Source organism: Artibeus jamaicensis, unplaced genomic scaffold, assembly GCF_021234435.1.
Source record: "Artibeus jamaicensis isolate MK-2021 breed Jamaican fruit bat unplaced genomic scaffold, CSHL_Jam_final contig_1526, whole genome shotgun sequence".
Lineage (NCBI taxonomy): Eukaryota > Metazoa > Chordata > Mammalia > Chiroptera > Phyllostomidae > Artibeus > Artibeus jamaicensis.
In genome coordinates this window covers 1,890,763-1,913,609 of record NW_026521297.1, presented here as the reverse complement: position 1 = coordinate 1,913,609, position 22,847 = coordinate 1,890,763, and the positions used below count along the sequence as shown (strand labels likewise).

Below are 22,847 nucleotides of genomic sequence, written 5' to 3'. Positions count from 1 at the left end.
GGTGGCGTGAACTATGCAGCCAGATTTCACGTCCCACCCATAAGTGACGAGCAAGGTCCCGAGGGTCCGATCTTGGCTACCTGCCTTTGTGCCCGCACCCCTACAAGATGAAGATGAGGGACCTACTTTCCAGGCGAGGAAACTGAGGCCAGAGAGTGGCAGCGCCTGCCTGGCCCAGGCCCACAGAGAGTTGGAGGGAGGCAAAGGGCAGAAACAGGGATGGCGCAGGGTAGCGCCGGCCCTGGGGCCGGAGCCTCGAGCTCACCTCCAGGCCAGGACCAGCGTGCAGTCCGCCAGGATGCACATCTTAGCCAGCTCCTTCAGCGCCTGCTGCGGGTCTTTCTGGGTGGAGAAGAAAATCAGAGTGAGAGATCTGTGGAGAGGCAAGGAATTCCAGTGTGAAAATGCAGGAGCCCCGGCGGCTGGGACCCTTCCTCTGCCCCGCCCCCCCCCCCCCCCCCCCCCCCGTGCCTGGCTCCTGCTGGGCAGGACAGGACCTGGGACAGCCCTGGTTCCATTCCCTGGGGGCTTACAGTCTGCAGAAGGGTCACACCCATCCCCAGACAGTGACAACCAGAGTGGCCTGGGCTGGGGCGGGGGAGGGGCCCTGCTCACCACGTCCACGTGGACCAGCAGGACCCGCAGGGCAAAGTTCTTCCCCAGGCTCTGCAGCCGCTGGTGGATGTAGTCTGGGTGGAGGTTGTGGTAGCGGAGGCTGAGGGCAGGGGAGACGAGGGCATGGGGAGGGCTCGTGTCCCCAAGGTCCCGGGAGCCCCTCCTCACTGGCACTAAAATGCAGAGCTGGGACAACAGTGCTGGGAGCTGAGGCTCAGGGAGGTGAGCGACCTCAGGCTTTGGAGAAGGGGCACAGGGCGACCTGGCTCCGGCTTCCTGGAGGGGTGGCCCCGGGCCGTGTGCTGAGGAAGGGAGAAGGCTTGGGCCTCAGAGAGTGAAGAGGAGACCAGTGCCCTAAGGAAGAGTGTGCCCCGGCCCTGGCCAGGGAGCCCAGTTGGTTAGAGAGTTGTGCTGATAGGCCAAGGTTGTGGGTTTGATCCCTGGTCAGGGCACATATAAGAAGCAATCATGAGTGCATAAATAAGTGGAACAATAAATCAGTTCCTCTCAAATCAATAAATGAGCCCTGGCTGCTGTGGTTCAGTGGATTGAGCGCCAGCCTGCAAACCAAAGGGTTGCCAGTTCAATTCCCAGTCAGGGCACATGTCTGGGTTGCAGGCCAGGTCCCCAGTAGGGGGCGCACAAAAGGCAACCACATACTGATGTTTCTCTCCCTTTCTTCCTCCCTTCCCCTCTCTCTCTGAAAGAAAAAGAAAGTAAACAAAATAAAATCAATATACAGATTTTTAAGGTGTGACTGGGGACATTGTGCAGCTGGTCTTGGGAAGCAAGACCTGCCCCAGGACTGTCGGCTGTAACCTCAGGGGACAGTGGAAGTGCAGGTGGGAGCGGGGATGGGCTTCTCCCAGGAATGAGAAGACATCTCTGCCCAGGAGCCGCCAGCTCTCCTGCCCAGAGGCAGGACAGGAGATTAGAAATTTCACACCCCCCTTCTGTCTGGAGAGGGGCCCCTGGGCTTACTGGGGGCGGAGGTCAGAGAAACCCTGGCCCTGGTCAAACACGGTCCAGGAGGCTGGAGTCACTCGTCTGGGACATGAGAGAGCCGGCCCCCAGCTCACTCAGACACAGGAGTCTGGAGCCACGAGGTGCTTCCAGGCCCAGCGCTGTGCCTGCCACACGGGGTCACGGCGAGGCCCACAGTCAACAGGGCCATGACTGGAGGTCTCCGTGGAACAGCCCCCCAGCACCGGAGCACACCCCGCAGGCCCCCCTGGAGGTGCGGCCGCTGCCCAGGGCTCACCTGAGGAAGAGGGCACAGGTGCTCTGACCCAGCACGTAGTCGGGAACCACGTCGCCGAATTCCCAGGGCACGTTGCGCACAAACTTCAGCACAGGGTTGCCCCTCTGGGAGGAAGAGCCAAAGCCATCAACAGGGATGACTCTGGGACGGACCGCCCCCGCCCCAGGTCCCCACCCCCACCTCCCCCCGCCCTCCCTCTGCCGTCAGCCTCACCCTCCTCCTCTCCCGACTCCTCCTCTGAGCGTGTAGTGTCCTTGGCTCCCCAGCTCTGACACGGGTCCCTCTCCCCCAGCCCTAGGCCTGAACTAAAGGGTCACTGGGTCTGTCTCCAGCCCAGCCCTGCCTTCCGGCCCAACCTGGTGTCATGTGGTCCACCAGGTACTTCCCCCTGGATGTCCACCTCACTGTCCAAACTGCCCTAGGCACCCACCCCCACCCCTGCTCCCAGCCCCATCTCAGGGACAGCCCGACTGCCCAGAGGCCCACGCTTGCTCCTGGACACTCCCCCGCACCTCCTCTAGGTAAGTACCCCCCCCAAACGTCCCCTCCTCCACTGCCAGCGCCGCTGCCAGGCCCTCACCCCGCCTCCCGCTGATGTCCTGCCCCAGTGGTGTCCCTGACTGACCATCCTCCAAAAGTGGCCAGAAGGATCTTCCTAAAGCACAAAGCACGTACCCCTCCCCTGCTCTAAATCCTGCTGTGGCTCCCCAGTGCTTTCAGCAGGAAGCCTCACGTGGCTCCACAGGTCAGGCCCCCCACGGCTCAGCGCCTGCCCAGCAGGCTCCTCTCACGGTCTATTCTGAACGTACCCTGTAGCCCAAGACTGAAATTCCCTGAGCAAGTCAAGCTCCAATCCATCCAGCAAGTATTTAATGAATGCCAGCTGTGTGTCTCAGTGTGCCCTGCTCTCAAGAGGGACATAGACATTAAACAAAACAATCTCACGGATGAACATGTAATTGCCAAGTGAGAAGGGATTTAGTTTTGCCCTGGCTGGTGTAGCTCAGTGCCAGCCTGCAAACCAGAGGGTCAAGAGTTCGATTCGCAGTCAGGGCACATGCCTGAGTTGCGGGCCAGGTCCCCAGGAGGGGGTGCACAAGAAGCAACCACACATTGATGTTTCTCTCCCTCCCTTTCTCCCTCCCTTCCCCTGTGTCTACAAATAAATAAGTAAAATCATCAAGAAAAAGGGGGATTTGGTTCTAAGAAGAGGTGGGACCCCCTCTCATGCTGGGTGTGGAGCGATGGGAGCGGCTGGGGCAGGGAGGGTCTGCAGGGGTCCTGAGTCCCACGAGCCCTGAGCCACCTGACCCATGGCAGCTGGAAGCCATGGGAAGGCTTTGTGCAAGGGAGGGGCGAGGTCCTGTTTTACTTTTTCTAAAGTTATTTTTTAGATTTTATTTATTGTTTTTAGACACAGGGGAAGGGAAGGGGGGAGGGGAAGGAGGAAGAAGTAGAGAAACCTCAGTCTCACACACCCCCAAGTGGGGACCTGGCCCGCAACCCAGGCATGTGTCCTGACTGGGAATCCAACGGGGCCAACTTTCAGTTCCCAGTCAGGTGCCTAGCCACTGAGCCACAGCAGCCAGTGGCTCGTGGCTAATTTAATTTTTAAAACATATGACCAGCCCTGGCTGGTGTAGCTCAGTGGATTAAGCGCAGACCTGCGAACCAGAGGATCGAAGTTCGATTCCCAGTCAGGGCACATGCCTGGGTTGCAGGCCAGTTCCCAGCAGGGGATGCACGAGAGGCAACCACACATTGATGTTTCTCTCTGTCTTTCCTTCCCTTCCCCTCTAAAGATAAATAAAATCTTAAAAAAAAAAATATGACCAAAAGCAAAAGGACAGACAACGACAGGAGGGGAGAACATGGCAAAACTGGAACCTTCACACACACTGTGGCTGGGACTGTACAACGATGCAGCATTTTAGAAGATAGTTTGGAAGTTGCTGAAAAGGTGACATGGAGCACAGTCATGTGACCCAGCAAAGCCACTCCCCGATGAGTTCTTAAGAGAACTGAGAACACACAGCTACAACAACGCATACACAAGACGGCTGAAGGGCCGAAGGGATTGCCTACCAATGGGTGAATGGATGAACGTGATGTGGTGAATCTGCAGACTGGAATACTACTCGGCACTGAAAAAGGAACGAGGCCCTGACACACACCATGGCCTACGGACGAGCCTTCCATAAGCTAAGGGAAGGAAGCCCAGCCATCAGCTGACGGACATCTGGGCTTCTTCCACTGTTTGGCCAGTGTGAATAACGCTGCGCTGAACATCTGTGCACCAGACAGTGCATGGACCGATATATTTTCACTTCTCTTGGATACATACCTAGGAATGGACTTGCCAGGTCAGGTGCTCACTCTGTAATTAAATGTTCAAGAAACTGCCAGACCGGTTTCCGAGGCGGCTGCACCAGTCTGCATTCCTCCCAGCAGTTTCTGGAGTTCCACTTCCTCCCCAGCCTCACAGCCCTTGTTACTGTGTCCTTTTTCTTCCAGCCGCCCTGCTGGCGGGAGTGGATCTCACTGTGGTTCTGGTCTGCATTTCCCCGATGGCTGGCGATACTGAGCATCTTCTCACACCCTCAGGTCCTATTCTTGTCTCTGTATAACCCTACCCCTAACGCCAGCTCCGTGGATTGTAGGGACTTTGTCTACTTCTTTTCCAGCACTCCATCCCCAGGACCTAAAACAGCGCCTGGCAACCTCTGAACATACCTGTGGACTATCAGTGGATGAGCCCCGATTTTTTTTTAAGATTTATTTATTCTTAGAGAGAGGGGAAGGGAGAGGAAAAGAGAGGGAGAGGAACACTGATGTAGGAGAGACATATCGATCGGTTGCCTCACACACACACCCTAATGGCGGACCTGACCTAGAACCCAGGTATGTGCCCTGACTGGGAATTGAACACCGGGAATTGAACTGGTGATCTTTTTTTTTTTTTTAATTTTTAAAATTTTAATTGCTGTTCAAGTACAGTTTCCTGTCTTTTACTCCCATCCCAGCCCACCCACCCAGCCCTCCTCCCTCCCATTTCAAACGCCCCCCTAGTTTTTGTCCCTGTGTCTTTTATATTTGAACTGGTGATGTTTTGCTTTGCAGAATGACACCCAACCATCTCAACCATGCTGATCAGGACTAAGCCCCCATTTTATCTTATTTATTATTTTATTTATTTTTAAAGATTTTATTTATTTATCTTTAGAGGGGACAAGGAGAGAGGGAAAGAAATATCAATGTATGGTTGCCCCTTGCGCGCCCCCTGCTGGGAACTAGCCTGCAACCCAGGCATGTGCCCTGACGGAATCAAACCACGATCCTCTGGTTTACTTAGTTTTATTTTTTTAAAGATTCTATTTATCCCTTAGAGACATGAGAAAGGAGGGAGAAAGAGGAAGAGAAACATCAGTGTGTGGTAGCTCCCCACACATCCCTGACTGGGGACTGGCCTGCATCCCAGGCATGTGCCCTGACAGGAATCAAACTGGTGACCCTTTGGTTCCCAGGCCAGCACTCAATCCACTGAGCCACAGCAGCCAGGACATGAACCCTCATTTTAAAGGCAGAGATGGGTTAAGTCACTTGCCTGAGATCAGACAGCTACTGTGTAGCAGCGCAGGGTTTGACCTTGGGCCTGTGTTCAATGAACAGGTTTTGAATGAAGGAACAAAACTGGGACAGGAAACACAGCTGCAGTGACACAGTGACACCCCCACAAGAACGACGGGTGTGTTGTGGACTGAATGTGTCCCACCAACACTGAAACCCTAACCCCCAATGCGATGGAATGGGGAGGTGAGGGGAAGGGATTAGGTCAGGGGGGTAGAGCCCTCAAGGAGGGCATCAGTGATCTCTAAAAAGACTCCAGAGCTACCTCACCCCTTCCTTCACTAGACACCGATTCTGCCAGTGCCTTAACTTTGAACTTCCCAGCTTCCAAAACTGTGAGAAATAAATGTCTGTTGGTTAAGCCACCAAGTCTGTGGTAGTTTTGTTATAGCAGAATGAGACATGTGGGGCAGCCTCAACCCACACACAGTAGTTGAATGCATGAATGAATGAATGCACTAATGAATGAATGAATGCACGAATGAATGAATGCATGAATGAATGAACGCCTGCATGAATGAATGAACGCCTGCATGAATGAATGAACCAAGGGCGCTGCTGAGAGTACAAAGGCTAGAACTCAGACCTCCTCCCACTGCCCACCAGAATGCCATCCCTATTACTGTTTTCTCGCACCAGATCTTCAAAACCCCACTTCTTTCTGCCCCTCCTCACCTGCCGGGGGCTCACAATGATGCTGTTGGATTTTGCCCCTGGTTTGGGAGCCTGGCCGGGGGCCTCCCCTGCCTGGGGCTCTGGCCCCTCGGGGTGTGTGGCTCTAGCTCCCCCTGCAGGTCCTGAGATGGCGAACTCAGCGTAGGTCTGCGGGGCTGCCTGGGCCGAGGTCGCCGTGGTGGGACAGCTCTGCGTGGATTTGAATAAGGGCTTGAGCTGTGGGGAGAAAGGAGGGGGTGGGATCAATACCTGATCCTACCTACTTCTCCCCAACCCTCAGCCTGTCCCCAAGGTCCCAGGAACCATCTTCTCTTCCTTGGACCCCTGTCATCACCTCCTCACCAGCTCCCTGCCTAACCCTCCCCCCAAGTCCATTCCCCACACTGTCTAACAAGTCCCTCAGCTGCTCATAGCCTGCCTCAGAATAAAAGACATAGCGGCCACCATAGCCCACAAGACTCTAGATCTGTCCCTGCCCCTTGCCTCAGGGCCTACCCGCCACCTCCCCCCTTGCTTTCTCTACTCCAGCCCCACTGGCCTTCTGGCTGCCCTCAAATTGTCAGACTCTCTCTGACCTCAGGACCTTTGCACTGGCTGTGCCCTCTCCCCACAGATGTCCCATAGATCACTCTATCATTTCTTCACGTCTCTGCTAAGAGGTCACCTCCTCAAAGAGGCAGCCCCTGACTGTCCTACTTGAGACTGCACCTTTCCCCCATCTTTTTACTTATTTATTTATTTATTTCTCTTTAGAGGGGAAGGGAAGGAGAGAGGGAGAGAAACATCAGTGTACGGTTGCCTCTCGTGCGTCCCCTGCTGGGAACTGGCCTGCAGCCCAGGCATGTGCCCTGACTGGGAATCAACCGCAATCCTTTAGTTCGCAGGCCCACGCTCAATCCACTGAGCTACACCAGCCAGGGCACACCCTATATCCTTAGCTCACTTTCTCTTCTTCACGGCACATAAGCAGCTCGCCGATTTTTTTTCCTGTGGGATGGAGATCTCAACGTTGCCAGATCCTTTCTTTGGTTTACCAGTTTTGTTTTGTAATGCAAAACCCTCCAATTCTCAAATGTCAGCAAGAAACTCATGCCTTGCAGGGTGCCGGCCACATAAACACATCCCGGGGCCACTTGGTCTTTGCCAGTTTGCGGCCTGTGCGTTGGCCTTCTCAGAATAAAATGCCCCGCGGTATTTTACAGACAGAGAATCTGGGACTCACAGAAAGCTGACCCAGGCTCCAACATCTCCTAATCCGCACTGTAGCCCCACGCGCCCTTCCCGTCCCCCTTCCTCCACAACGCCCCGCCCCGGCCTCCCAGCGGTCCCCCATCTCCCTGTCTTACCCCAGCAGGAGGGACCTCATCCTCGTCCAGCGGTATGAAGAATTTCTTCCTTGCGGGTGGCCCAGCGGACTGCCGGGCTCCCTCTTCGTCCATTCCAAGGTTCTCCCGGGGCCTGTAAGTGATGTGGAGGCGGGAGAGAGTGAGACATCAGCGTCTGCCTTTCCATCCCCCAGAAGGAACCGCCACTCACGGCCATTCTCCCCGCGCCCCCCCCCCAACGCCAGTAAAAAAAAAAAAAAGTATATCCCAGGTAGCCACAGCATCAAGCTGCAAATACCCAGCGCCCCAGGTTCTACAAAGCCCCGCCCGGAGGGAGCCTCCACCTGCGCCCAGCCCGCCCCACAAGGCCCGTCTGTCCTATTCATCAGGCCCTCACTGTTTCCCGCCTTCCTGGTGCCGGGCTCCGCCACTGTCCCCACCTTTCGTCCGTCCCGCCCCAGAGATCGCACCTGTATGCCCGCCCCTCGCTCCCTCTGGTCCCTCTCTGACACCCAACTATTGATTGGCTTCCACGGCTGCCAGTCGCTACCAGCGGTCTCCACCCCTCGAACCCTCCCACTCACCCCCCGCGGCCCTCCCAGCTCCGGCCCCCTGTCTCCGAGGTAGGACGACTCACCTCCCTCCCTCTGAGCTGCTAGATGAAGACCCCGAGGGAAATCAAAGCTGCCGCCCTCCCGCACGGCCAGCGCGGCCCCTGGCTCGCCGCACTTCCGGCCTCTCTAGCCCGCCAGTCCGCCCTCACCGTTCCCCAGAGAGCCGTTCCCGCTCAGCTCTCTATGGTTGCGGAGGACTGCGGAGTCCTGGGTGGAGAGAGAGCTGTTGTACTTTGCCCCTGAGCGTCTCTGGTTGCCTAGCAGTTCAATTTCAAAGCCCTGATTGAGTGCCTATTGTGTACTTGGACTCCGGACGGGGTTCAGTGAAGAAGAGATGGTGGCAGATCAAACTAAGTCCCTTCTCTCTGCACAACCTTGGGTTGGAATCCCAATTCTGCCACTGACTTGGTCTCAGTTTCCCCACTTATTCTTTTATTCCACACATATTCCCCCAAGCGGCCCGTCTGTTCCAGGCCCTGAGCCCGGCAGCGGTAGTGACACATAGGTGACTAACAATAGCCCCGAACCACCCTCCTGGAGCTCACAGCCCAGTGGGAAAGCCAGACCGGGTTCCAGTGACGACCCGGAGTGGGCAGGACTGAGATAGGAGACCTCAGTGGGACGAGGCAGGGTGTGTGTGGGTGTGTGGGGGGGAGGAGAAAGCTAACCCAGCCGGAGGGTCAGAAAAGACTTTTCTGCAGGAAAGGACATCTGAGCAGAGACCTGGTTGATGAGTTAGTATTAGTCATTTCCTGAAAGGATAGTATCACGCTGTTCTAACTTGCAACTCTGATTACTAAGGAGAGAGAACGTGTCTTTGTGGGTTTATTGGCCTTAGATATTTTGTCTGTTGTGAATTGCTTGCTCATATCCTTTGCCCATTTTTCAAAATGGCATGCCTTTTTTTATTACTATTAATTTGTAAGAGTACTTTATGGTTTCCGATTCTCTTAGTCAGTTACATAGCTTCCAAATATTTCCTTATAGTTTGTACTTTGTGCTTTAACTTTATTTATTTTGTCACAGAGAAATGCTTAATGTTTATTTACACCTATTTATCGATGTATTCTAGCTTGACTTTTGCTTTTGGTGTGTTGTTTAAAAAGTTTGCCATTCTCCAAGGTCATAAATATATCTTACCATTTCTTTTGAGACTCTCCTAGTTTTGAGTTTGTCTTTAACACACGTGAGACATTAGAAAATGCGCTAAGGCAGAATTTATGATGGATGTAGCAAATTGTCCTAACACCATTCATTTTAAGTCAGTCCTTTCTCCAGTCTTAACATTCCAGTTTTAACTTGTACCAAATTTCCATGTAAATATACAGATCTATGTCTATTGTTTCTGTTCTGTTTCATTGATTTCTGTATGTTTCTTGCCCTCATGCCATATTGCTTCATTATTTTAGCTTGATATGTTGTGCTGTTACATCAGGCAAGTCCCCTCTCTGTTCATTCTTGAATCTGTCTTTACCCTTCTCGTACATTTCCTGTTCTGGCTGGGCTTTCACAGTTGCTTTCCTAGATCTGGGAAAAACCCTATTGGGACTGAGATTGGAATCGCACTGAATTGATGGATTCATTGCACGAAAATCGACAGCTTTTTCATATCCATGAATAGGTTGTGTCTCTCTCTCCACCGATTCCAGCTTTTGTTAGGAGCCTACTGTAAAGGATTTTTTTTTCTAATTAACTTTTACTGATTGATTCAAGAGTACATTTCTTGTCGCTGTAACAAAGTACCAAAAACTGGGTGGCTCAAACAACAGAAATGTATCGTCTCGCAGTTCTGGAGGCTAGAAATCCAAAGTCAAGGTGTTGGCAGAGTCATGTTCCCTGGACTCTCGCTAGGAAGGCTCTGCTCTAGGCCTCTCTCCCAGCTTCTAGTGGCCTTACGTGTTCCTGGGCGTGTAGCTGGAGATCTCCCTGGGTCTCTTCCCTTCATCTGCCCTCTGTGGGTCTGTCTCTCCATCCAAATACCCCTGGTTTATAAGCATGTCAGTGGTATTGGATGAGAGCCCATTCTAATGACCTCTTTTTGACTTGTTTACCTCTGAAAAGACCTCATTTCCAAATAAAGTCGCATTGTGAGGTTAGGACTTCAGTATATCTCTGCGAGGGGACATGGTTCTACCCATAATGATTCTGTTACTTTTTATAACCTCCTTTCCTCTGAATTCAGTTGACTTCGTGCTAGAGTACATTTTATTCTTTCACCGATTATTGTGGGTAGTAACTCTCTGAGTGTGTTTTAATTTTTTAATGTATTGATTTTAGAGAGAGAGAGAGAGAAGAAGGGAAAGAGGACTGGGAAGAGAGAGAAACATCGATCTGTTGTTCCACTTACGTATGCACTCATTGGTTGATTCTTGTCTGTGCCCCGACCGGGGATCGGACCTGCAACCTTGACTGATCCGGAGGATGCTCTAACCAGCTGAGCCATCTGGCCAGGGCCTGTCTGAGTTTTGCTCATCTGAAAATATCTTTATTTCACCCTCACGGCTGGAATCTCAAATTCTGCGTTTGTAGTGATTTTTCTTGCAAAATTAAAAGATACTGGTCCTTCATTTCCCTGACTTCTGGGTTGCCGATGAGAAGTCTACCCCCCCCCATCCCCAATTCCCCTTCCTTTTCTAAGCAGTATCATCACTGGGTGAGATTTTTTTCCAGGGTGACTTACTAGCAGCGTGACCTTGTACGAGCCACTCAGCTGCTGCGTGCGCCGGTTTGCTCATCTGTAAAATGGGGATGATAATAATAGTATAATTATTACGAGAATAGAATGAGTTATGTGCAAAGTGCCTAAAACAGTACTTGGCATGGTACTACTCTCTTTAGGCTTGTCATAGAAATAAAATAACCCTGGGCCGGCAGGAGCTGTCGCAGCGGCCGCTGTAACACAGTGCCCCTACACACGGCCGCGCCCCGAAGCGGTGACCAACCCGGATGTTCTGAGAAAGAATGAAAGACGCAAGCCAAGCCCTAAGGCAAGCGACTGCACCACTGGGAGCCTCAGTTCCCCTATCCGTAGTCGCTGAAGTTGTGAGAATTCAGCAAGACCAAGCAGACCCATCTTGAGAGATGGATTGGTTCACACATTCCATGAATTGTTATGTATTGAGCACCTACTATGTGCCAAGCACGTTACGAGCAGATCAGACGAGGTCCCTGTCCTGTAGAGCTGACACTCTCACAGGGGGTCATAGACCATAAGAAGAAAACATACAAATAAATTTCAGACAGCCATACCTGCTATGAAGGAAATAAGACATAACTCTGTGCAGAGCAGGTGAGGAGGGGAGGGGCACAGAGTCGCAGGGAGGAGGGCTCCATACGTTATAAATATCAACATCGACTAGATTACCATCAACACACAGTAGTTTTCCCTTATCTCTGGTTTTGCTTTCTATGGTTTCAGCTGCCTGCGTTCCGCTGCGGTCTCAAATATTCAATGGAAAATTCCAGAAATGAGCCATTTGTACGTTTTAAATTATGTACTAGAAAAGATTGTCTCTAATTAATTTTTACTTATACAATTGATTCATGAATACATTTTCTGTATTAGTTTCCTGCTGGGACCAAGTACCACGAAGTGGATGGCTCGAACAACGGAAACGTATCATGTTCAGTTCTGGAGCCTAGAAGTCCGAAATCAAGGTGTTGGCGGGGTCATGTTCCTTCTCACGGCTCTAGGAAGGCCCTGTTCCGGCCTCTGGCTCCGTCCTGCTCCGACCCACCCAGACATGAATCATTCCTTTGTCCCGCATGTCCATGTCTTATAGACGCTCTCCACCCCTTAGTCACTTAGTGGCCCGCTTCGTTATCAGATCGACCGTGGCTTATCACGGTGCTTGGGGTCAAGTCACCCTGACTTTACTTAGTAATTGCCCCAAGGGGCAGGAGCAGCGATGCTGGCCATTCAGACATGCCAAAGGGATGAGCATTGAGCACTTACGATGAGCTAAGGCCTCACAATAACCTCCCCCTTAGGCGTCCTGAGTTCGCTTGACAAATGAGGGAACTAAGCTCCAGCGACACGGAGGAGGACCAATGAAATGTGTCTTTGAGTCCAAGGGCAGAGAGCGTTTCTAGAGAGAACAGCGTGAGCAGGACTCAGTTTCTCCCGCTGGGGAAAGGAGCCTCCAAGGAGACCTGCAGCTCACGCCTATTCCGCCAGGGGGCGATGGCGCCCCACGAGAGGATCGGCTGCTCTGCCAGGACCCACTCGGGGACAAGACTCCAGAGAACGCGCCGTGCTTCGCTTCGCACGACTCGTGTTTGTTTTGCAAAAGTGAGGCAAAGACGTCGCCGTGTGCGGTTCATGTAACTCTGAACCTATTTACAGTAGTTACGGGGAGGGCGGATAGTTGCCCTCGGTTCAACATTATTTGCAAATTTGATTCACAAATTGACCTTTCTCACCCCGGGCTCGAATCTTCCCGAGCCCAGAGTTGCGCGTTGGAATCCTCCAGAGGCCGCTGCAACCCTAGGTGCCCCCCGCGACTCCTGGGTCTGGCCCCTGCTCCACTCCCAAACCTTCCCCTAATCCCAACTTGGAGTTCTCCCTGCGCCCGGTGGGGGTGCTGTAGAGATGGAGAATATGGGGACCTCCGCCCCCAATTCCGTCCAGGAGGCTCTGGGCGGGGGACAGACGGAGGCCGGAACGAAGGCTCTGGAAGCGGGAACGCAGCCTAGGGACGCGGTGACCCGGCCGGTGTCCCCTCCCGCCTCTAAACTTAGCCGCGGTGACGTGCGGCCCGGCAAACGCTGCGGGGCTGGAGACACGGGGTGGGGGTGGGGGGGCAAGCCAGGGCCACAGCTCCGCTCCACGAACCTCTATTTATAGCGCCCAGAGCCCGAAATAGCGCGGAGTGGAGCGGCTGGGATGACGCGGGAGCTGCGGGCACTGACTCACCCGGACCCGAGCACGCCTCCCCCCCCCACCCGTGAGGGGCAGTAGAGGCGCCTGGCCCCGACCCCGCGCCCTCCCGGGCACCTCTGCTACTGGGACATCCCAAATTTCTACTGGTCGCCACTGTAGATGGATACAGAGCAAAAGAGGGGATCTGCAGCGTGAGAGACTGAGGTTAGATCGGAGGTGGGACTTCCTACAAAGAGCACAGAATCTAGGAACTAACTTACACAAGAACAGAGGTTGGGAAGGAGGAAATGAACCAGAGAGACACACCTCTGTGTCACCAGCAACAGGATAGAGGCATCTTGGGGACAGAGGAATGGACACAATAACCTGGCCAGCCGCCAGGCCAGAGCATGTCCCCTTCTCCACCTGCCGTAGCTCCTTGCATGCCCTTCCCTGCCTACTCAGTCTTAAGAACTCATGCTTTTCCATCGTCCTTTCGTGAAGGATAATCCCTCACATAAGAAAACTCTGTGACCCACTAGACTGGGAGCCCCATGAGGGCAGGGCCAGGCCTTCCCCAGTGATCACCATGTCCCCATCACTGCCCGTCCTAAGATGGGTCTCTGGAGAAATTAATTGCAGAATAAAAAGTGTTGGTAATAACAAAAAAAATGAGGCAATGTGGGTGGTAAGCAGCAGGCCGGTGGGGAATTCTGAGAGTTATCGCCTGTGGGTCTCTCTATGACCCTGAGGGGAGGTGCTTTTATTACTTTCAAACCATCCCCCCCATTTTAGAGATGCAGAAACCGAGGCTCAGAGATATCTGAGGTCACCTTGCTAGTAGTCGCAGCTGCCTCTTGAGCCAGGTCGCTTGGCCCCGAAGGTGTCCAGTTCCCAGGATACTGTCTCAAGACTCTAGAGAACCCAAAGCTAAGGGGGGTACTTCTCAAAGTACAGCCCACAAAATCCGGGGCGGGGGCGGGGGCCAGCCCTCAAAAAGATCTATGAGGTCACAATGATTGTTGTAGTAATATTAAGACACTTACCCGCCTTTTGCACTTTCACTTGTTCCTGAGTGTATGTGCGGCCTGTACAGAATCGCGACATCGTGACAGACAAACCCAGAAGCAGTTGTGAAGACCCAGACGTTTTCTCCTGAGCCAGACATTAAAATAATACAAAAACATTTGTAAAGATTTTATTTATTTATTTTCAGAGAAAGGGAGGGAGAAAGAGAGGAACACAAACATCAATGTGTTTGCCTCTTGCGCGCCCCCTACTGGGCACCTGGCCTGGCCCGCAACCCAGGCATGTGCCCTGACTGGGAATTAAACCAGCCACCCTTTGGTTCTCAGGCTGATGCTCAATCCACTGAGCTACACCAGCCAGGTAAAAAAAAAAAAAAAAAAAAATTATTTAGTAATTAAATTTCTAATGATTTGTTCTGAAATATATGATCTTTTAAATTTTATTTATTTATTTATTTATTTATTTATTTTTAGACAGAGGGTAAGAGAAAGAAGTATCAATGTGTGGTTTTCTCTTGCGCAACCCCCACCGGGGACCTGGCCCACAACCCAGGCATGTGTCCTGATTGGGAATTGAACCAGTAATGCTATAGTTCCCAGGCCCGCGCTCAATCCCCTGAGCTACACCAGGCAGGGCAGTTTTTATTACTTTTAATGAAGCCATTATTTCTGAATTATATTAGTTTTCATTTCCAATACAGTAAATATTGACAGGTATAATTCACATCAAAAAAACTCTTTGGGGATCCTCAATAATTCTTAAGACTGTAAGAGACCCTGTGGCCAAAAAGTTTAAAAATCATGGCACTAATTAATAATCATATAGACCTGACATTGGCCATCAAGAACAAGAATGGGGAGACAGGGTTTTAACTGGGGGTGGGGAATGGGAGGGCAGCAGAGTCTTCTGTCAAAGGAGCATTTAAGAAGAGAGGTAAAAGATAACTGGAGGGAGAGATTGCAAGGCAGCAGGAACCGCATGTGCAAAGGCCCTGTGGTAGGAAATTGCGAGCTGAGTTAGAGAAACATAAGCAAGCCCTGTATAGCTGGAACACAGAGAGCGAACAAGAGAGAGACAAGCAAGAAATGAAGCTGTGCAATCAAGGGACCAGATTGCTAAGGACTTGAAGGCTGTAGTAAATATTTGGGATTTTATTCTGAGTGGAGAGTGCTTGGTAGGGGGCAAGGATGGAAACAGGAAGTCCGGGGTGGAAGAGACTGGAATTGTCCAGGGAAGATCAGATGGCAGCCTTGACTAGGGTGATGCTGTCGAGAAGAATGCTTAGGTATGAGGGACTGGCAGTAAGATGAACCAGAAGGACGGACTGGGAAGGAGGCTGAGAATTCTGACAGAGCCCTTGAGGGTTGGAGACGCCTTTAGGATGTTGCAGTGGGAATGTCAAGGACACAGGAGGGAGCTCGGGGCTCAAGATTGAAATCTGAGAGTCACCAGTGTACATGCAGATGGTACTTTTCCACTTTATTAACTCATTATTTTATTTCTATAATGTATAGTTGATTACTGCTATTAAATATTGCTGGTTGACCCTCTAACAGGCACTATGGCCAAGTTCTCATATGGAAGAAGTTTGTTGATTCTCTTAGGTTTTCCTTGAAAATGGTCCAAATGGCCGTTTTATCTCTTGCTGTCTGATGTTTACATGCCATTTATTTTTCTTGTCATATAGCATTTGCAAAGACTTCCAGGACTATGTCCAACTGTAAAGTTGATCGGTTCTCATATACTCCACATCACGGCTTTCTGAGACAACTTATCTCCTTATCCTTATCTCCTTATCTCCTTTTTATGGAAGGAGAAACTGAGGCACACAGAAGTTAGTCTCTTACCTGAGGCCACACATGAACTAAGCAACCAGACCAGAACTCCAGGCAAAGCTTGTATTCTCAACCACTGCCTTCAAATAAAACTCACTAACCATTCTATTTTTTTCTTCAAGAAAAGAATCTTTTATGTTGAAAAAACAAGCCCAGCACAGCCCAGCAGCAGCCCGTAACTGTTCAGGTGCTATCTTTTTTCTTTTTAACAGTTTATTTATTTTTGAGAGAGAGAGGGGAAAGGAAGGAGAAAGAAAAGGAAATAAACATGATGTGTGAGAGAAACCAGGATTGGCTGCCTCTCTCACACCCCCAGCTGGGCACCTGCCCCAGAAACCCAGGCCTGTGCCTTGACCAGGAATCGAACCAGCCAACCTTTTGGTCTGCAGGCTGCTGCTCAGTCCTCTGAGCCACACCAGCCAGGGCCAGTTGCTATTTTTATTTTAATCCTCACCCAATGATATTTTTATTTTTTGAGGAAGGTGGGGAGGTAGGGGGAGAGGGAGAATCGATGTGAGAGAACATCAGTCCATTGCCTCCTGTATTCACCCTTGATCGGGGAGCAACACACAGCCTTTCCACGGACCCAAGGGCCTGCCAGCTGCCTGGGCCACCCTGCCAGGGCCATCATTCTATGTTTTTTAAAAAATATATTTTATTCCTGGCTGGTGTAGCTCAGTGGATTGAGCGCGGGCCTGCGAACCAGACAATGGCGGTTCGATTCCCAGTCAGGGCACATGCCTGGGTTGCAGGCCAGTTCCCTGCAGGCCAGTTCCCAGCGGGGGACTCACGAAAGGCAACCATACACTGATGTTTCTCTCCCTCTCTCCTTCCCTTCCCCTCTAAATATAAACAAATAAAAAATCTTAAAATATATATATATTACTTATTTATTTATTTTTAGAGAGAGGGGAAGGGGAAGGAGAAAGAGTGGGAGAGAAACATCAATGTGTGGTTGCCTCTCATGCACCCCCTACTGGGAACCTGTCCTGCAACCCAGGCATGTGCCCTGACTGGGGAATCAACCCCGCGACCCTTTGGTTCACAGGCCCGTGCTCAATCCACTGAGCTACACCAGCCAGGGCTCTATGCTGTCTTAAATGGGCAAATATCCTGCAAGTTTCCGCTAAGACCCCGCGGTGCCCGGGGAGCTTCCAGGGGCCTGAGGTCTGGTTTCCACTCTGCCCTGTTTCCGAGCCTGCTTCCTCCTGTGATGAGGCATCTGAGAGGCACAGAAACGCTGCCTTCGTGGTGGAGGAGACAGGCCCACAAACAGATTGCATTCATTTCCTGTGACTGCGGTAACCAATGACCGCAAACTGGGCGGCTTAGAACGACAGAAATGTGTTTTCTCACAGTGCCGGAGGCCGGAACTCCGGAATCCAGGTGTCAGCAGGGCCGTGCTCCCTCCGAAGGTTCCAGGGCAGGATCCTTCCTTAACCATCTCTGCCTGCGTGGTCCGTGTTCCCGCGGCCTTCTGTGTGTCCGTCCGTGTCCAATCACCTTCTGCCCTTCTCTGGGAAGGACCCTCGCCGTTGGGTTTAGCGGCCCACCCGGCTAATGCAGATCTCATCTCCAGATCCTTACCTGAATCACATCCGCAAAGACCGTTCCCCCCTCCCCCAAATCAGCTCACATTCACGGGTCTCAGGTGACATATCTTAGGAAGGGAGGGGCCCTGCCATGCAACCCACTAGACAGATCAAAACAGAAAACACAAGAGGAAGAAAATATGCAGCTGAGTTTAGACTGAGAAGCGTCCAAAGCTTTGCCATTGGCCGCGGCTGTTGCGGCGCTGAATGCGGGCGCTCCCTCCGGGAGCAGGCGGCCGAGTAGCCTCTGCACGTCCACGCGCGGTTGTCAGGGGCCGCGCGCACCCCCAGGCTCTCCTGGAAATCTCCGCTTCCAGGATGGGACGTCTCGAAGACGGCTTTTCATTCTGCAGCTGTTAGTTTAAGAGATCTTTCTCTTTCACAGAACTCCAGATAATAACAAAAGCCAGCACAGTCTTAAAGGTGCTAGGTCCTGCTGTAAGTGTTTTGTGGCTGCCAACTGCGTTTGCTCATCAGAAAATACCCTGGGAGGTCTCGTTGGCGACTCCTTCTTTTTATAGAGGGATAAACCGAGGTGCAGAGAGATTGGATTGCAGCTTGCATCTTGGATCACGTTCCAGAGCTGTATCTGAAGCCCGCAGCTTAGAGAGTCTCGGGTCTTGATTGTGCTGAGCCACGCTGTCTCCCCGGGGCCCGCTGTCACTTGTTAAGTCCGGACTTTGAGGAACATGCACCCCCTAGATCCGTGACCAGGCCATTACCCATGGCTGTGCCACTGGCCACAGGAGACTCTTAAGTGCTTAAAGTGTGGCTAGTCCACACTGTGAGTGAAAAAAATCCACACCGGATTTCAAAGACTTGGTGTATGATAAAAACAATGCAAAACAGCTCAACCTGGCTGGTGCCGCTCAGTGGATTTAGCCTGTGAACCTATAAAGGTTGTCAGTTCGATTCCCAGTCAGGGCTCACACATTGATCTTTCTTTTCTTCTCTTTCTCCTTCCCTCTCTGTCTAAAAATAAATCATCTTTTTTTTTAATGTGGTCTCTTAAAGGACACTCAATTTCCTGCCTCCGTTCTACCTGGATGAAGAAGCTACTGAACTGAGAAAGGCCACAGTGACACACAGGACTCTGTGGCCGCTCTGTACATGAAATCTATTTTTTATTCATAAATTACATACCTGCGTGCCCCTACTGAGGATATTACAAAATAACTTACCAAACTGAGATAAGTAATCAACAGGACTGGCTGAGCCAGGCGGCTCGTGAGGGCATGACTTCAAATCCTGACTCTGTCCCCTGCTTAGTCTGGGATTCCTTCACTGAGTCACTTGTCCCCTCCGAGTCTCAGTTCCTTTATCCGGAAACTGGGAGTGTTTGCTCCCGTCCTCTGAGGGTGCTGGGAAACTCCGTGGGACCCTGTGTGCAAAGGACCCTGCATGCACAGCCCGGCAGAGACCCAGCTCCACTAGCCAGGTTAATCCGGGGGAGGGGCCTGGCTTAAGTGGAGGGAAGGTTTCTGCTCTAGGTTTCTCAGCGGAGGGAAAGGTTGAGTTGCACCTTGAAGGACTGAGACATAACCACTACGTGAAGTCAGATGAGAGAGGTGTTTCAGTGAAGGGAAACCAAATGTTTAAGTTCGAGAGGCACTCGGGAACAGGGTGCGTTTGGGAAAAGGCACGGAGTCTGGGTATTGCTTCAGGGCAGAGTGTGTTGGGGAAAGGGGAGGCAAGTGATGAGGTTGAAGAAGGCAGCCCCATTGAGGTCATGGGGGGCCTGTGGGTCAGCGGACTGGAGCACTAACTGGGGAGCCAGAGCAGACCCTGCTGCTGACCGGTGCAGCTTTGTGGTTTAATGAAATCTCTTCTAGAGAGATGTTGGGACTGGCAGGAGACGAGGGAGGAGGGTAAAGCACAATGAAGCAGGGTGTGGGAAGAGGGAGAACCTGTGAAATCTTTATTTTATTTTTTAAAATATTTTATTTATTTATTTTTAGAGAGAGGGGAAGGCAGGGAGAAAGAGAGGGAGAGAAACATCAGTCTGTGATTGCCTCTCATGGCCCCCAACCAGGGACCTGGCCCCAGGCACGTGCCCGGACTGGGAATCGAGCTGGCGGCCTTTGGTTTGCAGGCCCGTACTCAATCCACTGAGCTACAGTGGAATCTTTAAAAGGTAAAAAGGAAAGGAGTGATGAGCTATGGAAGGTAAGTGGAGGAAAACATCCAGGCTGAGGCGCAGGCCTCTGGTCCAGGAGTTGGCATCAGTGTGGGACTAGGTCAGAGCTGTAGAGCCCAGAGCAGGAGGCACAGGAAGTTGTTGGAAGTCAGGGTGAAATCCTGTGGGACATCCAGGGGGAGGCATCCAAGGTCAGTGAGACACTTGGGTCTACAGTGCAGAAGAAACGGCAGAGCAGAGACCGGGAGGCCTTTAGAGCTCAGACGGTGCTGAAATCCTGACAGTGGGAGAAACTGGTGGGTGCAGTGGGGTAACCTGACCAGCAGCCACCGATGACTGTGGAACGTGGACCCACCCAAAGGAGCAGCCTGGGCAGCCAGGTTCTTACCCCAGTCTATGCCTGGGGACACAGAGATGAGCTCACCCACACAGAGGAGCGCCTGCCCAGTGGGGGGGCCTACGGGTTCACAAGCAGCCCAAGCCTTCCCCGGGGCCAGTGTGTGATGAATGGGGTCTTCAAGGGGTGCAGTGATCCGTTCTCCAGGTTTAGGGGCAATGGAGAGTGTCAGGAACAGTTAGTTTCTAGGGGGCTTTGCAGAGGAAAGTGAATTAATTAGGAGTCTCTTAGCTTGAAGAGCAAGCATTAGGGAAATGTATTGGCCAATATTAAAACAAATAAATTTAAAAATTTAAAAAAGCTCAAGGAGCCCTAGCCAAGGTGGCTCTGTTGGCTGGAGCATCTTCCTGTAACAGGAAGGTTGCAGGTTCAATTCCCAGTCAGGGTACATACCTAGGTTGCTGGTTCAGTCCCTGGTCTGGGCACGTACAGGAGGCAGCCAATCTGTGTTTCTCTCTCCCATCAATGTTTTGCTTTCTCTTTTCTTCTCTTTTTCCAAAAGCAATGAAACTAATGTCCTGTGGGGAGGATTTAAAAAAAAAGGTCAAGGAGTAAACTCTCTGGCTTCAGTTATAGCTTGATCCAGGAGCTCAAAGATGTTATGAAGTCACTGTTCAATCTCTGGGTCCCATATTTCTCTGATTTCCCCCCCCCAAGACTTTCCCTAAGGTAGCAAAAATGACGCCAGTATCTCTGCACTCACACCTTACCCTCTTAGTGACTCCGGAGGAGCCAAAGTTCTGCCCAGTGAGTCTATCAGAAGAAATGAAATGCTCTGATCGGCTGGGCTCAGGTCCCATTCCCTTCCCTTCCGCATGGCTGGGGCGAAAGGGAGAGACAGGTTTCCTCATCTTAGTGGGGCGTGGAAACAGTACCTCATCCCCTAGATTTAGGGTGAGGGTTCAGTAAAACAAGGCAGGTGAAGCATTTAGCAGACTGCTCTGCAAAGAGCTGGTGCTAGATAAATGATAGTCATCATTATTATTTTTATCTATTGATTTTAGAGGGAGAAAGGGAAACATCAGTTTGTTGTTCCTCTTATTTTGGAGCATTGGTTGCTCCTTGTATGTACCCTGACCAGAGATCAAACCCATAACCTTGGTGTACAGGGATGACGCTCTAACCAACTGAGCTGGCCGGTCAGGGCTAGTCATTATTTTTTAAAATAGTAATCAGTATTACTACTCAGTAGATACCATTCATGGTATCTATGCTCTTATACTGGGAGGGAACAAGCTCCTGGAACAGGATGGGACCAATCTGAAGTGAACGATCACAAAATAGATGTTCATACAATCTACATTCTCCAAGCCCAGTCCCCAGCTGGGTCCTCTCCAGGTTTGTGCCTCCAGATCTGTGAAATGGGATGAAGGAATTGAATTAAACCAGATCTTTTCAGATGCCTGATCTCATCATTCAGGTTACAGTTAAGAGTCACCTCCTCAGAGAGAGACCTTTTATCCCCTTTGTTTTTAGATTTTATTTCTTTATTTTTAGAGAGAGGGGAAGGGAGGGAGAAAGAAAGGGAGAGAAACCTCGATGTGAGAGAGAAACGGCCATTGCCAGGCATGGGAACTGACCAGAATCAACCCACGACCTTTCACTTCGCAGGAGGACGCCCAACCAACTGAGCCACATCCGTCCGAGTTCCCTTTTATTCTAATATATCACTACATTTTACTTTCTCCTCAGTGCTTATCATAATCTGAAATCATCTTATGCATTTACTGTCTCCTCCACGAGAACTTCAGCACCAGGAAGACAGACATCTCCGTCTGTCTAGTTCACTGCTGTGTCCCCATCACCTAGCACAGCGCCTGGCACACAATCGACCCTTGAGAATTTGTTGAACGAGGAGATAAATATTAAGAAAAAGAAACAGTACCTAGTTTTCTGATAGATAATGAGTTCTCCATCAAGGGAGGTGTCCAAGCTTGGAGCTTGAACGGTCGTGCTTTGTAATTCAGATTGCAAGGCCCCAACCAGTTCCTCTCCCGGCCTCAGTTCCCTCATTCGGAAAATAGGTGTGGGCGGTGTTGTGGGGCTAGGGACTGGACTCTCCGGGTCCGGCTCCCGCCTGCGATCCCCGCAGGGGCCACCAGGGGACGCCGCTGCCTCAACGTCCGCCACCAGCCTCTGGAGCCCCCGCGGACGCGTCCCGATCTTCCTAGAACATTCCGAGCGCCGCGGGCTTCCAGGCGCCTGGGAGCCCGGGAGGCTGGAGCGGATGCGGAACGTCCGGAGCCAGCGTTCCGCGCTCCTCGCCGTGCAGGGGGCGGCGGGAGGCGGTGACTCAGACGCGCGCCCCCGGACCCCAGTTCTCGCGAGGGGGCGCGCACGGCTTCGGGAACCCGCGCGACGCCGGCTCCATTTTTACCCGAGCGCTGCTAAAAATAGTGGCCTTACTCTGAGCCGAACCCGAAATAGCGGCCCCCAGATAAGGCAGGACGACTCAGCGCTTCCGGGGAGCGGAAGGGGAGCAGCGTGAGGCGGCGGGGGGAGTGGTGCTGGACTCAGGCGGGCCCTGCCGTGCCCACCCCGTCCCGGCTTTCGCACCGGCCCCAAAGGGGACCCCAACCCCCATCCCACAGCTTGTCACCGGCCTTGCTTCTCTCCTCCCGTCTCCCTGCCTTCCCACCTCGTTCCCTGTCTCCTGGCCCACGGCCTCCATCCTTCATCGTCTACCAATGTGCCCCTCTCTATCCTAATCTTCGTTTCCGGCTCTGTCCCTTCCCGCCCCCCCCCCCCCCCATTCGGTCCCCAGCATACTGACCCGAAACCCTGTCTCTGTTCTCCCTCCCTACCCACAGCACCAAGCTTGTGCCTTTCAGGATCTGACCCTGCTGCATTTCAGCCTCTTAAGTGGGGAGGAGGGGAGG

The 22,847-nt window shown here is 52.0% G+C and overlaps 1 protein-coding gene across 4 annotated transcripts in view; it reads right to left on the bottom strand.

The window, feature by feature from the left end:
• Positions 1-22,227, bottom strand: part of ERCC1 (ERCC excision repair 1, endonuclease non-catalytic subunit) — a 29,738-nt gene extending 7,511 nt beyond the window's left edge. Inside the window, exons 1-9 of one of the 4 annotated variants that reach the window (XM_037148018.2) lie at positions 21,854-22,227; positions 20,362-20,486; positions 14,025-14,133; positions 10,798-10,852; positions 7,525-7,636; positions 6,179-6,394; positions 1,877-1,980; positions 616-715; positions 266-342 (exon numbers count right to left, since the gene is read on the bottom strand). In XM_037148018.2, the coding sequence (XP_037003913.2) occupies positions 266-342; positions 616-715; positions 1,877-1,980; positions 6,179-6,394; positions 7,525-7,617 (590 nt within the window). In that variant the 5' untranslated portion in view covers positions 7,618-7,636; positions 10,798-10,852; positions 14,025-14,133; positions 20,362-20,486; positions 21,854-22,227. Of the gene's footprint in view, positions 1-265; positions 343-615; positions 716-1,876; positions 1,981-6,178; positions 6,395-7,524; positions 7,637-7,847; positions 7,871-7,900; positions 7,925-8,140; positions 8,250-10,797; positions 10,853-14,024; positions 14,134-20,361; positions 20,487-21,853 lie in introns of those variants that run through there. The other 3 variants (XM_037148017.2, XM_037148020.2, XM_037148019.2) reach the window with 3 other exon arrangements.
• Between the last annotated feature and the right edge of the window lie 620 nt (positions 22,228-22,847).